Source organism: Falco punctatus, assembly GCF_963210335.1.
Source record: "Falco punctatus genome assembly, chromosome: 2".
NCBI lineage: Eukaryota > Metazoa > Chordata > Aves > Falconiformes > Falconidae > Falco > Falco punctatus.
The window spans coordinates 56,529,379-56,542,665 of record NC_137581.1 but is presented as its reverse complement, the minus strand read 5'-3'; the positions used below and the strand labels follow the sequence as shown (position 1 = coordinate 56,542,665).

The following is a 13,287-nucleotide window of genomic DNA, read 5'->3' as shown; positions in this document are numbered from 1 at the left end:
CGGCCCCTCCCGGCCAACTTCTCCCAGTTTCTATACTGAGCATGGCCCCTCCCAGCCAGCTCCTCCCAGTTTCTATACCGAGCATGATGTGCTATGGTACGGGATATCCCTTTGGCTGGCTTGGGCCAGCTGTCCTGGCTCTGCTCCCTCTCGGCTCCTTGTGCACCTGCTCACTGGCAGGGCATGGGAAACTGGAAAAGTCCTTGATTTAGAGTAAGCACTACTTAGAACAAATAAAACATCAGCATATTATCAACATTATTCTCATACTAAATCAAAAACACAGCACTGTACCAGCTACTAGGAAGAAAACTAAGCCTACCCCAGCCGAAGCCAGGACAGCTGGTAAACAGGACTTTCTAGCTGTGGAAAGGAGTGGATGAGGTCTAGAGTAGTTTTGGTATATCATGATTTGTCTTTCCTGAAGTAGTAGGATACTTAGATACTTCTTTCTCTTGAAATAGTGATTCTTTGATCTTACCCTTGACTTTTAAAGCTTGCAGACTTCAGAGAATCATAAAATCCTGGAATCAAGCAGGAGGCCTCCAGTGCAATAGTGTACTCAGAGCTGGGCTAGCACTAATTTCAGACCAGGTTTCTCAGGGCTGCGTCCAGCTGGGACTTGAAAATCTCCAAGGATGGCACCTGCACAGCCTCTCCAGGTGGCCTGTTTTACCGCCCGGCTGTCTTTATGGAGAAAATGTTTCTTACTGTGCTTTTCAAATTCTTCTTCCCACAAAATTTGACTGGATGACATTTTCAGATATTAACCACAAAAAGGCACCAACAGAGGGAATAAGGGAAAACCCAGGCCTCTGTGAATACCGGCTGGCCCGCAGGCCAGCCAAGCATGCAAGGGGAAGAACACACAGACACCAGCAGACTGGCTCAGGCAGTGCTTAGGACTAAGAAATGTTTGACGAGAGGTGATGGTCACACCTAGGTCTGCTCTTCCTAGATCTACCATCGTCTGCTCTTCCACTGTGCATACTCAGTGTTTGGTAACTGGCATCTGTGCTGGACAAGGATGTCATATGCAAGAGCTGTATTTTTTATCTTCCAGTGAAAGTACATAACGGCAAAGGTGATCCCTGGAAATACCTGCTTTTTGCCCAAACTAGTCTTCACACAGTATGAGATCTTACGGGCTTCTGAGCCTCATCTTCTTCCTTTTGCAGTGAGCTCCTTCTTCACTTCCCTGCCTTTCTGTTGGCCACCGCCCTCTCCTTCTTGCTTTTCCACATTCACGCTGGTCATGTTTTGCCTAAGCAGGGTATCTGCAGCTAAAGAGAAGTAGTTCATCCTTAACTACTACAAATGGGAATGTCAGTAACTCACACTGCAAACCCAATAAAGGGAAGGAGAATGAAGAAATAACCTTGGAGGGCTCAGCTGAACTGCAGAAAGACCCATCAGTAAACCCACCCTAGGCAGAACACCCCCCCTGAACGACAAGAGGAACCTTCAACAGGGTGTGGGACAAAGAAGGCAAGAGGATCTTCTCAATGCCATGCCAGAGACAGAGAAAAAAAATGTCAAATGCTTGAAAGCTGAAGTGAAAGCAGACAATAAATCTAAGACATGTGAACTTCTAGTTAAGACACAGACTGTGGGGCCCCAAGTGTGATATATGATAACCCATCCCTGAAATATATGTTCTCAGTAGTTGCCTAATTTGCCAGAGCGCTGCAATCCCACTGAACTTAAAGAAAGAAAAAGTGCTACAAATAAAACATACCAAAGACTAAGTTGCATATCTTGTACAAGGCCCATGGGTATTTTCAGCACTCTTCAAAAATTTTTTTTGTGTTTCACTCCAATAAACAATTACAACATGTGGGAAAATAAATTGGGAGTAAACATATCTTTGGAATGTACGCATCTGACCTGCATCGGAAAGGTGTGCATCCATGCAGTGTGCACCCACCTACACTGCTAGATCCTGCAGGCACACCAGTATTCCTCAGGCGGCAAGGGTGTTATACCAAGAGAAAAAACCAGACCTATTAGCATCGTGTTTTAGCAGTCTGAGTTTCCCACTGAATGCAGGAAGGCAGTACTCAGTGCAGCGAAGGGAAGGAATGGCCGGAAAAATGCGTGGTTTAGGTGCATCAGTGGCAAAAATTGCCAAGCTGCCAACTCACACAGGACAGCTGCACTCTGGGAATTCTATGCAGAATCAAAAGAAAAAGAAAGTTTTTCCCAAAGGAAAAACTGTGGATGTGAATGAAAGTATATGCATGTTTTGTGCATGTTTTAAATCATCTTGACAAAAATTGGGGAATGCATTTCAATGGCAGGCCCTTGGAATGTATCCACTGAAAGTGTAAAAACTCTGTTGGAAAAAAGAGCAGAGGGGAGCAACACAGGAGGAAGTGTGTGGCAAATGAAGTCAGAAGATATTTATTGGAAGAATCAAGGGCAATGAATATCCAACCCCTGTTGATGCCCATAATGCTTTTGTAAATCTCCTGTCAGTCAGCATGAACTCTCGCAAAGATAGATAACATCTTTGAAGTCTTCAGTTGTAAGGGACCAAAAACATCATGGCAAAGTCAGAGCAATTTCAAAGACATCCTTTGCACAACATGAAAATGGTTCAGAACTGTATACAGGGACATTACACAATGACCACGTGGAATTTGTGTAAAAATACATGCTAAGGAACATCTAAATTTGAGCAAAGAATCCAAGCTAACTAAATTATTTAAGAAAAACTCATTCCAAGGAGATAAACCCCCAACAACTAGGCTTTGCTGGAAAAGACAGCAGGGGGTCTCATCTATTTTCTGACAGAAGGAGGCAATCTCTGACCACTGGATCACCTTAGGGTATTTTACCATGACATATTTTGGAAGCAAGCTGAAGACAATGCAGCACAGTGTAGGCAGGCCTGAAAAGCAGGAGAGACACTCTGACAAAGCCTACATTATGGAGGCTTCCTTTGCTGACATTCCATGGCAGAGATTGCTTTGCTGCATGGCTTCGCTGTTCTATATGATAAAAGTGGACAGAACAATACATTCCTTGTTGTGTTGTGCTGGTGCAGCAGCAGAATGTTTTGGCTGGGTTTTTTTGTGGTCCTTAGACTCCATTCATTGCAATTATTTTTCTCTCCACCTTTCCCACCTTGGGTGATAGTTTCCTAGCCCAGGACATCCTCTTTACATTCCTGTCTTTTCACCATGGTGGTGAAGAGGAAGATTTTCTCCATTTCTAGATTTTTCAAGAGAACAGGGATACAATGACGTCTCTTCTCCCCCCTTGGCAGGACAGAGAGTCCCTGCAATCATCACTTGGTGCTCCAGTCATGATGAGAAGGCATATCTATGCTGTCAGTGGATGAAGGGGCAGAGAGCCCCCAAAGCAGGGAAGGTTCTCTAATTGCTGCAGAAGAATATTAGGGCTCAGGAGGGTGAAGTGTGCAGAACAGGCCACCTTTGACACCCCTCAGCAGAATCCTACAGGGCAGCTTGGGCAGAGCTGACTGGTGCATGCACACTGGGGATGCCTGGGATTTCTGCAAGCTTGGTACAGCAGGCAGAGACATGGCTCCAGCCATGTTGCCCAAGATGTGGAAAGCCAGGATGGAGGCTGGAGGACCTCATGTTCTACCTAACAAAGCCAATGGGAAGAAAAAGAATAGACTGGAGAAGACTAGATGCTATTGTAGGATGCCCTAAGCTACCAAACTATTCAGGAAGAAGTATGAAAGGTGACTGAATTATAAAGTTAAAATATTTCCACAAAACCAAAACAGCCATTGCTAAATGGGCTTCTCTTTCCTTACAGCAGAGACACGTATGACAAAGTTGAAAGGCTGGAAGCACAAACTAGAGAGTCATTAAAATCTAAGGACATCATTTAAACCATGGGCATGATTCACCTTTAGAACAAGCTATCAAAAGAGGATTCTCCCTTTCTCTTCAAATCAAGATTATCCTCCTTTTTTTAAAAAAAAAAAAAAAGAACCACTAAATACAAGTTACTAGGAATTATGAGCTAAATCCCATTGGCTTGGGTGTACAAGGCCTTAGGGATACAATCATTTAGACTGGGTTTTCTAGAGGTCCTTCTAGCCTTTAAAACTTATGAATATCTCCTGCAAAGCTGTGTGATGGTATCCTATGCTGCTCTGCGACTGTACCAATATTTATGCAAAAGACACTCAATGTCAATTTAAAAATTCCAAAGCTGAAGAATCTACCATATTACTACAGGGATTTGTTTTAGTAGCTACTCACCCTCACTGAGAAATACTTGAGCTTTGCTACGAGCTTGGATTGACGTAGCTCCAGCTATGCTGATGCCAGAAGTCTCTTTGCATGGGTATGACCGTGGCTGTCACATTAAGAAGGGGCGTTTCTTTGTACCCTTTATATTGGATCAACCTGTCTGTTTCCCAAGAAAGACGAGACCCTTGTGCCTGAACAGTCAGTCCGCTACCTGTGTTTTGACAGTCCACTGTATTGGGGGGTGACTCGACTAAAACTACTCAGGGACACCCACTGACAGCGTCACTGAGTCAAATCCCTTTTAACAACTGCTCAGATCTCCAGAGACTTATGTAAAATGAACTTCAGCTAAAGATTTTTATTATACAAAATACAAGTTTGTGGCGGAGTAGGGTTTGAAGATTGCCGGTGATGATACACTGGCAGCAAAACAAGCCTCGAACAACGCACTTTGTAACAGCCAGCGTGAGTCAGTCATAGAATGATGTGCTTAACCACCACACGTCCCTATGGGGGAGAAGACAGCTTCAGCCTGTCCACTGATCCCAGAAGTTGCAGTGGAGTCTTCCCTAACTTCTCCCCTCATTTGTTCACTTTGCACACTTCATAGTACATTGCATATTCATTCATCATACACTGGACAGGTCACAAGTTTCTCGCTTCTAATGTAAATTAGCACGCATCCTCAGCACTACTGAAGTTTTTTACTAACTATGTATGCTCTCCAAGCAGGGTTTTGCCCACTTTTGGGGGGGCTATTTGAGTCGGAGGTTGCATCTCCCACTACCACAATTACCTTTGCCCTACTTTCCTAAGTTTCTGTTGATGTATGGGGGTCGTGACACCTTATCAGCTTGTCAGCCAGAACTTACAATTAAAGGGTGGGTCAGCTTGACCTAACCTTGTGACACTAAAATAAAGTGCGGTATTTCGGGAGTTTAGACAGTAATTCCCCCACTTTAGTCTTATTTCAGTCCAGGACCAGTCAATTTTCTTTATGTTTAGGTGGAGCCTGAGTGACTTCAGCCATACATAGTGTTGTTATGGATTGCTATCACGTGCCCAGTGAGGTGTGGTGGTACCTTGGAGGCAGGTAACTTTGGGATGGAGGTGTGCGTAGGTATTACAGTGAAATTATTTCGTCTGAGGAAAGCAATTTCCCCGCAGTGGTCAGCTCAGCAGTGGACATCTCATATATTCTTCACATGACAACTGCTGTGCAGCTTATCAGACCACCAGGTCCCCATTCCTGCAGGGAGCCCAACAGAGCCTGGCCGTGGGGTCTCTACTCCACTCCCCTTCCCATTACTCCTACCAGCATGAGCTGAGCTGGCAGGGTGTGTTGCTTAGGGAGCCCTGGTAAAGTAGATTCCCTGTATGCCAACCATCCCGAAAGCCATAGCTGTATTTTACCCTAAAAAGCTTTCTGTAGTACTATGCTTCTGTTAGGTCCCAGTTTTCTCTGATTTCACTCCAAAGTAATTTTCCTACAATGGCTGTCATCCATTCCTGTTTAAATCTGTTCTCAAATAAACTAACCAGAGAGAATCCCTAAAGCCTCAAAAATCTCTCAGGGCATGTCACAACATTTCCCAGTAATCCATTCATTCCTGAAGCTCTTTTCCAGCTCCTCACAATTTTTCAAAATCTTTTCCTGAACTGCAAACACTAAGCCTGAGATGAAGTATTCAAGTAATGATCCCATTTTAATCTAACTTGAATCATAATGCCAAAGCAATATCCATTCTTTACTCAAAAATACCATACCAGAGCAGACAAATATCAAACAATAAATTTTAAAAAATAAAAAAACCCTGAGCAATAAATCAATATCCTTTTGTTGTGGTTTAACCCCAGCTGGCAACTAAGTACCATGCAGCCATTCACTCACACACATCCCCCACCCAGTGGGATGGGGAAGAGAATCGGAAAAAGGTAAAACTTATGGGTTGAGATAAGAACAATATAATAACAGAAATAAAATAAAATATAATAATAATAGTAACAACAACAATATCAATTCTAATGAAAAGGAGAGAGAGTGAGGAATTACACCCAAGGAAAAAGAAAAACAAGTGATGCGCAGTGCAGGTGCCCAGCCAGTCCCCCAGCAGCGATCGGTGGGCTCTGGCCAGCTCCTCCCAGTTTCTATACCGAGCATGATGTGCTATGGTACGGGATATCCCTTTGGCTGGCTCGGGCCAGCTGTCCTGGCTCTGCTCCCTCCCGGCTCCTTGTGCACCTGCTCACTGGCAGAGCATGGGAAACTGGAAAAGTCCTTGATTTAGAGTAAGCACTACTTAGAACAAATAAAACATCAGCGTATTATCAACATTATTCTCATACTAAATCAAAAACATAGCACTGTACCAGCTACTAGGAAATTTTATCCTATCTGAAACCAGGACACATTTGTATCTTGACAGGAATTTATAAGTAAGATGCACAAAGTCCTTCATCTACGTGTGTAGGGGTAAACTGGGACTTCTGAGAACATACAGGTTCATGCCCTTGGTCTCTCCATGACTCCCTATATATGTTTTGCAAAGGATTTTTTTGCACTTTGCAGAACGTACTGTTTCCCTGATGCAAAGTACTGAAATTACTACTATCTACTAGCTAGTCACATGGTAAAAAGTGGTTTCAACTCTTTCTGTAGACAATGGTGGCTTCTATCAGCTGTCATGCAGGGATATGTTGACAGCTGTCAGTTTACTTCTGAATATTTGTATTTAGCAGTCCAAAAGTAAAGGCTGATATGGCCAAACATACCAGAAAGAGTTAAGGACAACGGGTTATGTACAACCAGTAAGCTGGAAGTCATTCATGTGAAGATGGCAAATATTGAAAGCATCAGGTAAAGAAACAGGACAGTTATGCAATCATTTTAAAAGTTAAATTTACTAGATAATTTCAGCCTGATTCACCATGACATTATGCAATACATAATTGCTCATATTTCCAGGTTCACATCTCTTATCATCATGAGAAAGTTAATAATAGCTTCAAATGAGATCTGAAATTGAGTTCAGTGTTGGAAAACATTCAAGTTCTTTTCAGCCTCATCTAAACATTTCCCTCTTAAGATAATAACTTTGCTGCCTGTTCACAGAAGTTTACAAATATTTAATGCACAATCAAATCTGGAATGCTTATGCTATTGAAAGTGTTTTCTTTGGGGCAGGGGGAAGGGGAGGAGAGAAGCCTGAGGCTGGTGTAAGGATCACTGCTGTGATACAAGGTGAAAGTCAACAGAGCACAGTCGACCCAAGAGTCAAAACATGTTGAGAAGGAAGAGGGAGAGAAGATCAAGCAAAATATGTAAATACTGGCTCTGTAGGAGACCTCTGCAATGCTACAGCCTCAGCTAGCACCACATGCTGGAAAGCTAAGTCACCCCTTAAAATCTTTAACTTCCACACCATAATTACCCTGGCACCTCTGGGTGGGCCCATGCTCCTCACTGTTTACTGTGCAAAGAAAGTAAAACCGCTGTCGTAAGGCTCCCCAGAAAGTGCCTGTGCCCTTCTTCCCTCTTCAAAGGGAGAGCAGATTTCTGCTAGCCCCTTCTTGAAGGCTGGCCATCACATCCAAGGAAATGCTGTTCTTTCTTCTGTTTTATTACCTGGATATTTGGGGACTGTAAAGTGCTCTAGATCACACAGCAGGCTGTGTATTTTTTCAAACCATATGCAAAGGGAGCACACAGTTTATTTCCTAGGCTTCTTCATTCCTCTGACCTCTGGACAAGTCACGACATCAGAAAAGCATATTACCCATGTAGTATGGTCAGGATACTTGTCTGGCAGAGTCATGCAATCCCTTTCTCCAGCAAAACCCTCCTCCCACCAGGTTGTCCTCACAAGCACATGCTCTTAGACACCTCTTCCAGCTACAAGACATTGCTTGTGTCTTGGTTGCACAATCCTTGCTCTTCTCAGAGCCAGGTCTCTCCCTGCAGAAAGGGCACCTGGTTCCACCAAGCTCCCAGTTTGGAGAGCATGGGTACCTTCACCCTCCTTGAGAGGCAAGGGTTTGATCTCAGCTCCCAGTATCCACCAAGACCTCTGTATAGCAGCTCCTGCCAGTTTGAAACCCTGCTCTCCCCATCTCTCACCTCTCCTACACTGTACGCTGGGACTTGGGGAGCAGATATTCCTTCAGGCAGGCACTGCGGCGGTGCTGCTTCTCCCTGCCTGAGTGCTGCTGGCCTGCCTCCCTCACTAAGGGCTGGAAGCACCCCCAACAGTCCACTCCAGCCAAACCTGACGGGTTACAGGCAGCCCCAACTGATTTTGCGAGTGACATGAGGCAGGTCCTCCATGTCCTGCACAGGTGGCAGAGGCTCGGTGGGAGGACCACCGACACCAGCACGGCCCTGCAGCTGGGGACGTGGCAGCTAGCCTGCAGATAAGCAAGAGGGGTCAGAGCTACTCTTACTCAGCACCATGGAGCCAACTCCGCCTTCCCCTGGCAGAGACCTGGGAACGGAGGCAGAGCATTCCTGCAACCTTCCTGATAGCCCAGGTGGGTTGCTGCGGCTTTCCTGGACAGTCTCACTGCACAAGTCTGTCGAATTTAAAAGCAAACTCTGCCAGCTGGAGTAGGGTATTTAAGAAACCAACTATGAAGAAGAGAGAAAATGACACCAAGGATTTACAGGTAAAATGCATATTTGGATTTAAAGGTGTGAACTTAGAGGCAGGGTGAAGTGGAGAGAGATGAGCAAAGGGTTACAGGATGATGGAAACATGGAACAAATTAAGCTTATCTGGGATGCATCCAATACTCAAACCCACATACTCTTTCTGCATGGAATTACCCCCCTGAATTATAAAGGGTAGGGGAAGGAGGGCTCACATCTTCATCCCTAAATATATAATTTGCATCACTTAAATCTAAGCCAGTGGAAGAGTCGAACACTGTGAGCCAAATCCCATTTAATTTATTCAGCAACACATCTGTGTGAAATATAGTCCAATTACAGGCATTAGGTTACTTTGCCATGGCTGCAGCCATTTGACTTTTATTTCCAGCAGTCTCTAATTAAATTATCACAATGCAGGAGCAGACAAGTTTCTCTTATATGTGACTGCAATTAAAGACATGCAATCACAACATTTTTTAAAGTGACTCCAATCAATTGGTTACAGTAAAGAATACCATGCAATACAGCAGTGACTCCACTGTTAAAACTGAAAGAGGGTTTCTATTTCAATAATCTAGTTCCCTTTTATTGTGAGTTCTGCTCTTGGATAATTTATTTAAAGTTCATTATGTGTCTACACCATATATCATTTGCTCTCAGCTTTGGCTGCAGAAGTCCCATTATGGCCAATTACTTAGTGTGATAAAATCTGCCACAGTACAAACTGTTCCTTAATTAGATTTAAGTTTTGTCTAAATTCTATTTGTAATTCAGACAGCAAAAATAATAAGGCCAACAGCAAAGACTTGCTGTCTCCTTTCTTGGGTCCCTGTGGTAACCTGTTAGGCCGGTTGTAACCTTAGGGCAGTTCAGAACCAAGACCCCACACCCATGTGATTTTCTTGCAGTCCTTGTCCCCGCTTCTCATTTCCATAACCAGTGCAGAGCGTGGCGGGTGGCCTGGCCCTCGGCGGCCCATTCCTTGACCCGAATCCAGCCCTATCATATACCTCGCTGACAGCAAAGGGGATGGCTCTGAAAGCACCCGAGAGTGTGGGGCTGTCGGTAGGGACTGCAGCTGCTGAGTGCCGCTACTCCGCTCTCCAGCAGCTGGAGGTATTTGCTCTTCAGCCCCTATAGGTTTGCTGCAGCAGCACGGCTGGCTGTTGGGGGAAAAAAAAAAAAAAAGCAGGCTGCTTACAAAACGATATGCCCACAAACCCACGAAGAAAGTGATGTGGGGAGCAGCACCCAGCTGTACCCTTTAGCTCGCTTAATAGCTGTGCACTGTAAACACCATGGTGTGCACAGCCCTGGTGCCTCCAGCAGCAGACAGCACGCTGTGACCTGCTACTGCAGGACGGGGCCTTTGCTGTTAGCCTGGTTAACCATTAGCCATACCACTGTCCAATGTTCAAGTTTGTTTGGAGACAACAGTATTGCTGCATTACTTCTCAACTGAATTAGAGCCACTGGATTTATCCAAACCATCCCCTGCAGCATCCCCAGCCATGAGAAGAGGTTTGAAGCTGTTTTGCTCTTTAAAAACAAGTGCCAGTGTTTGGCATGTGTCTCCTCAGGCTTCAGCTTCAGTTTTCGAAGTGTTTTAAATACGTTTGAACCAAATGTTCTCTGTAAATTTGAATTCAAATCCTACAGCCTGTCTCTGCGATATCTCACAAGTGAGTGAGGGTAGAAGCTACATGAAGAAAATTCAGAGTGAGACAAGAAATAGAAGCAATGATTCAGTAGGATCCATTTTAACAGATCCACACCACAGTAATCTGAAGGTGGCATCATCCTGAAAAAAGTTGCATTCCTCTGGAAAAATGACACTAGATGTTTATTCATTTTTTTCCAACAAAACTTTTACTCCACTTTAAAAGAAAGAAGGCATTCACACAAATGGACTTACTGGATGCCATGTTAGCAGTTATTTGCCATGTGCTTCAGTGCCCCCATATTTTCTGTTGCAAACACTATAACGGGCTATCTTTATTTCCCTTGAATCCTGCTTAAGGCATGTGTTATATCTTGCAAATGGTTGCTTTGCAAAGTTGGATGAATTTATTCTGATGTTTCAGAAAAGTTATCTGAGATTCTATCTAAGGCTAATGTCAGAGTGAAACACCATTAAAAAAATTTACAGGGATAGAAATTTACATAGCAGCTGATGACAAGCCTAAAAATAACTTATTTCTTTGCAACATCTATCTTGTTAATGAACTAAAAGAGTGAAATATTCCTCTATCAGTTGTTTCCAAGGAGCAGGGAGAAAAATGTTAACCAACTCCAGTATCAAAAAGGATATGAAAATGTTTCAACATCCACCCTGTTTTCCACTTAACTAACAAGGCTGCAAATAGCTTCTATGGGGCAGTTGTGTTCTGGACATTCCTCTCCACATTGTCGGTCAGCAGCACAACAGACTAGTCTGTTCTTCTGCTCCACTTGAGCCCTGTTGAGAGCAGAAAGTGAACTTTATATGCCAGGGGGGCCACATCACACACTGTGGGACTGGGAAACCCTTATATTAGAGCTTCATTGTGCCTGTGCAGACCCTTCCCTGAAAATACATGTTTTAAAATAAATTCTTATCTATCTCTATATAGATATGATAAAAAGCCTCTGGATCAGGATCAATTTCCATGACAGTAGAAAAGCCTTTCCTTGTTCGATAAAGGCACTTTAATAGTGGCACTGATGGGAAGCTGAAAGGAAAGATCTAGTTATTAGTTGTTTTTAACAGGCTATGAGAAGGTCTTATCTGTCAGATGGTCTTATCTGAACACTAAACATTCCTCTCTTTCTTAAGCACTAAGGAAAAACATGAACACCACAAATGACAACTTAGCCAACCCCACCACCTGGCAAGACACTGAAGGTGATTTTCCGAACTGCACTGGTGTGGAAGTCGATCAGAAGACTTTGTACCTCTCCATTACATATAGCATCATTTCCCTGGTGGGCTTCCTGGGAAACATCATTGTGATTTATGTTTCCAGCTTCAAGATGAGGCCTTGGAAGAGCAGCACCATAATCACGCTGAACCTGGCACTCACAGACCTGCTGTACGTCACCAGCCTTCCCTTCCTGGTACACTGCTATGCCAGTGGGGAGCACTGGATCTTTGGTGAATTCCTGTGCAAGTTCATCCACTTTGGCTTCCACTTCAACTTATACAGTAGCATCCTCTTCCTCACCTGCTTCAGCACCTTACGCTACGTGGTGGCTGTCCACCCTATGAAGTTATTCCTTTGGCTACTGGGTCCTGCACACGGACTTGCTACAAACAAAAGGCTCGCAGACTCACTGTCCTCTTGGTGGTCTTCTCTGTGTGCTTCCTCCCTGTCCACGCCTTCCAGGTGGCTGGGGCTGAGCTATGGTTCTGTCCAGTCAGCTGTCACATGGAAAAGCAAATCCACTCCACCTGTATCATCTCTCAGACACTGGCTGCACTCAACACATGGCAACCTACTGCTTTATGTCGTGACTGGAGGTAACTTCCAGCAGGCCATGCTCTCTCATTCAAGGTGTAAGTGGAGCAAATACATCCAGCTGCCCGGGAGTTACAATTACGTGACCAAGTCAGAAACTGCATTAAAGTTATGAAGGAATCCTTTGAAGAAAATCCCAGCAAACCCAGGGTGGCTTTGGCACTATTAGCTCCTGCAGAGGCAGATGTGTTGATATGGGAGCAAGAATTGCAGCTGGCTTTCCCCTCTCCTGCAGTCGAGCACTTGTCAAAACGCTGTCTCAGAAGCAGGTTTATATATACCTCTCTTAGCAACCAAAGAGAGAGGAATGAAAAAAAAAAAGATTGTAAGCCAACCTGAAGGTGAAATTTGAAACCATCCAACGAGACTGCTTCCAAAAACATCTGGGAAACGAAGGGTTCTCTTGCTTTGGGCTTTGCAGTCGATTAGAGAAACGTGGAGAGGTTAGCCTGGACATCAGAACAACTTCCATTGATTCCAGCATTGTCACTGATGTAGAGCTTTGTTTATTACAGCCTGAACAAAACACAGCAGATATTGTCACGGTTGCTGAAACCACTGAATTATATACTTAGAAAGCACCTAGATAAATCAGATGTTTTCGTATTAGATGGACCTGATGAACTTCAGCATAGAGCACTGAGGGACTGAACAGTGAACTCTCAGAGCTGGCATAGGGCAGGATGAGAGGAGCACCAGAGAAGGATATGCATGGTGAATACAAGAAGATGGATTTCTATCTATATATAGGTACAAGGAGAGATATATATGGAAAAAATGGAGGAACAAGGAGTTAACAGTCACCTTAATGTCCATCTTAGAAAATACTGAAACAGACAATCAGATGATAAATCTACAGAGAATGAATACAGGTGAGTATCAGCCAGTATGGATCTATCATGTACAA

The 13,287-nt window shown here is 44.0% G+C and overlaps 1 protein-coding gene across 1 annotated transcript in view; it reads left to right on the top strand.

Moving 5' to 3' along the window:
- Window positions 1–13,287, top strand: part of OXGR1 (oxoglutarate receptor 1) — a 59,333-nt gene that overhangs the window by 23,984 nt on the left and 22,062 nt on the right. The window contains exon 2 of the mRNA XM_080375021.1: window positions 41–12,111. Within this exon, the coding sequence (XP_080231147.1) occupies window positions 11,713–12,111 (399 nt within the window). The 5' untranslated portion in view covers window positions 41–11,712. The remainder of the gene's footprint in view (window positions 1–40; window positions 12,112–13,287) is intronic.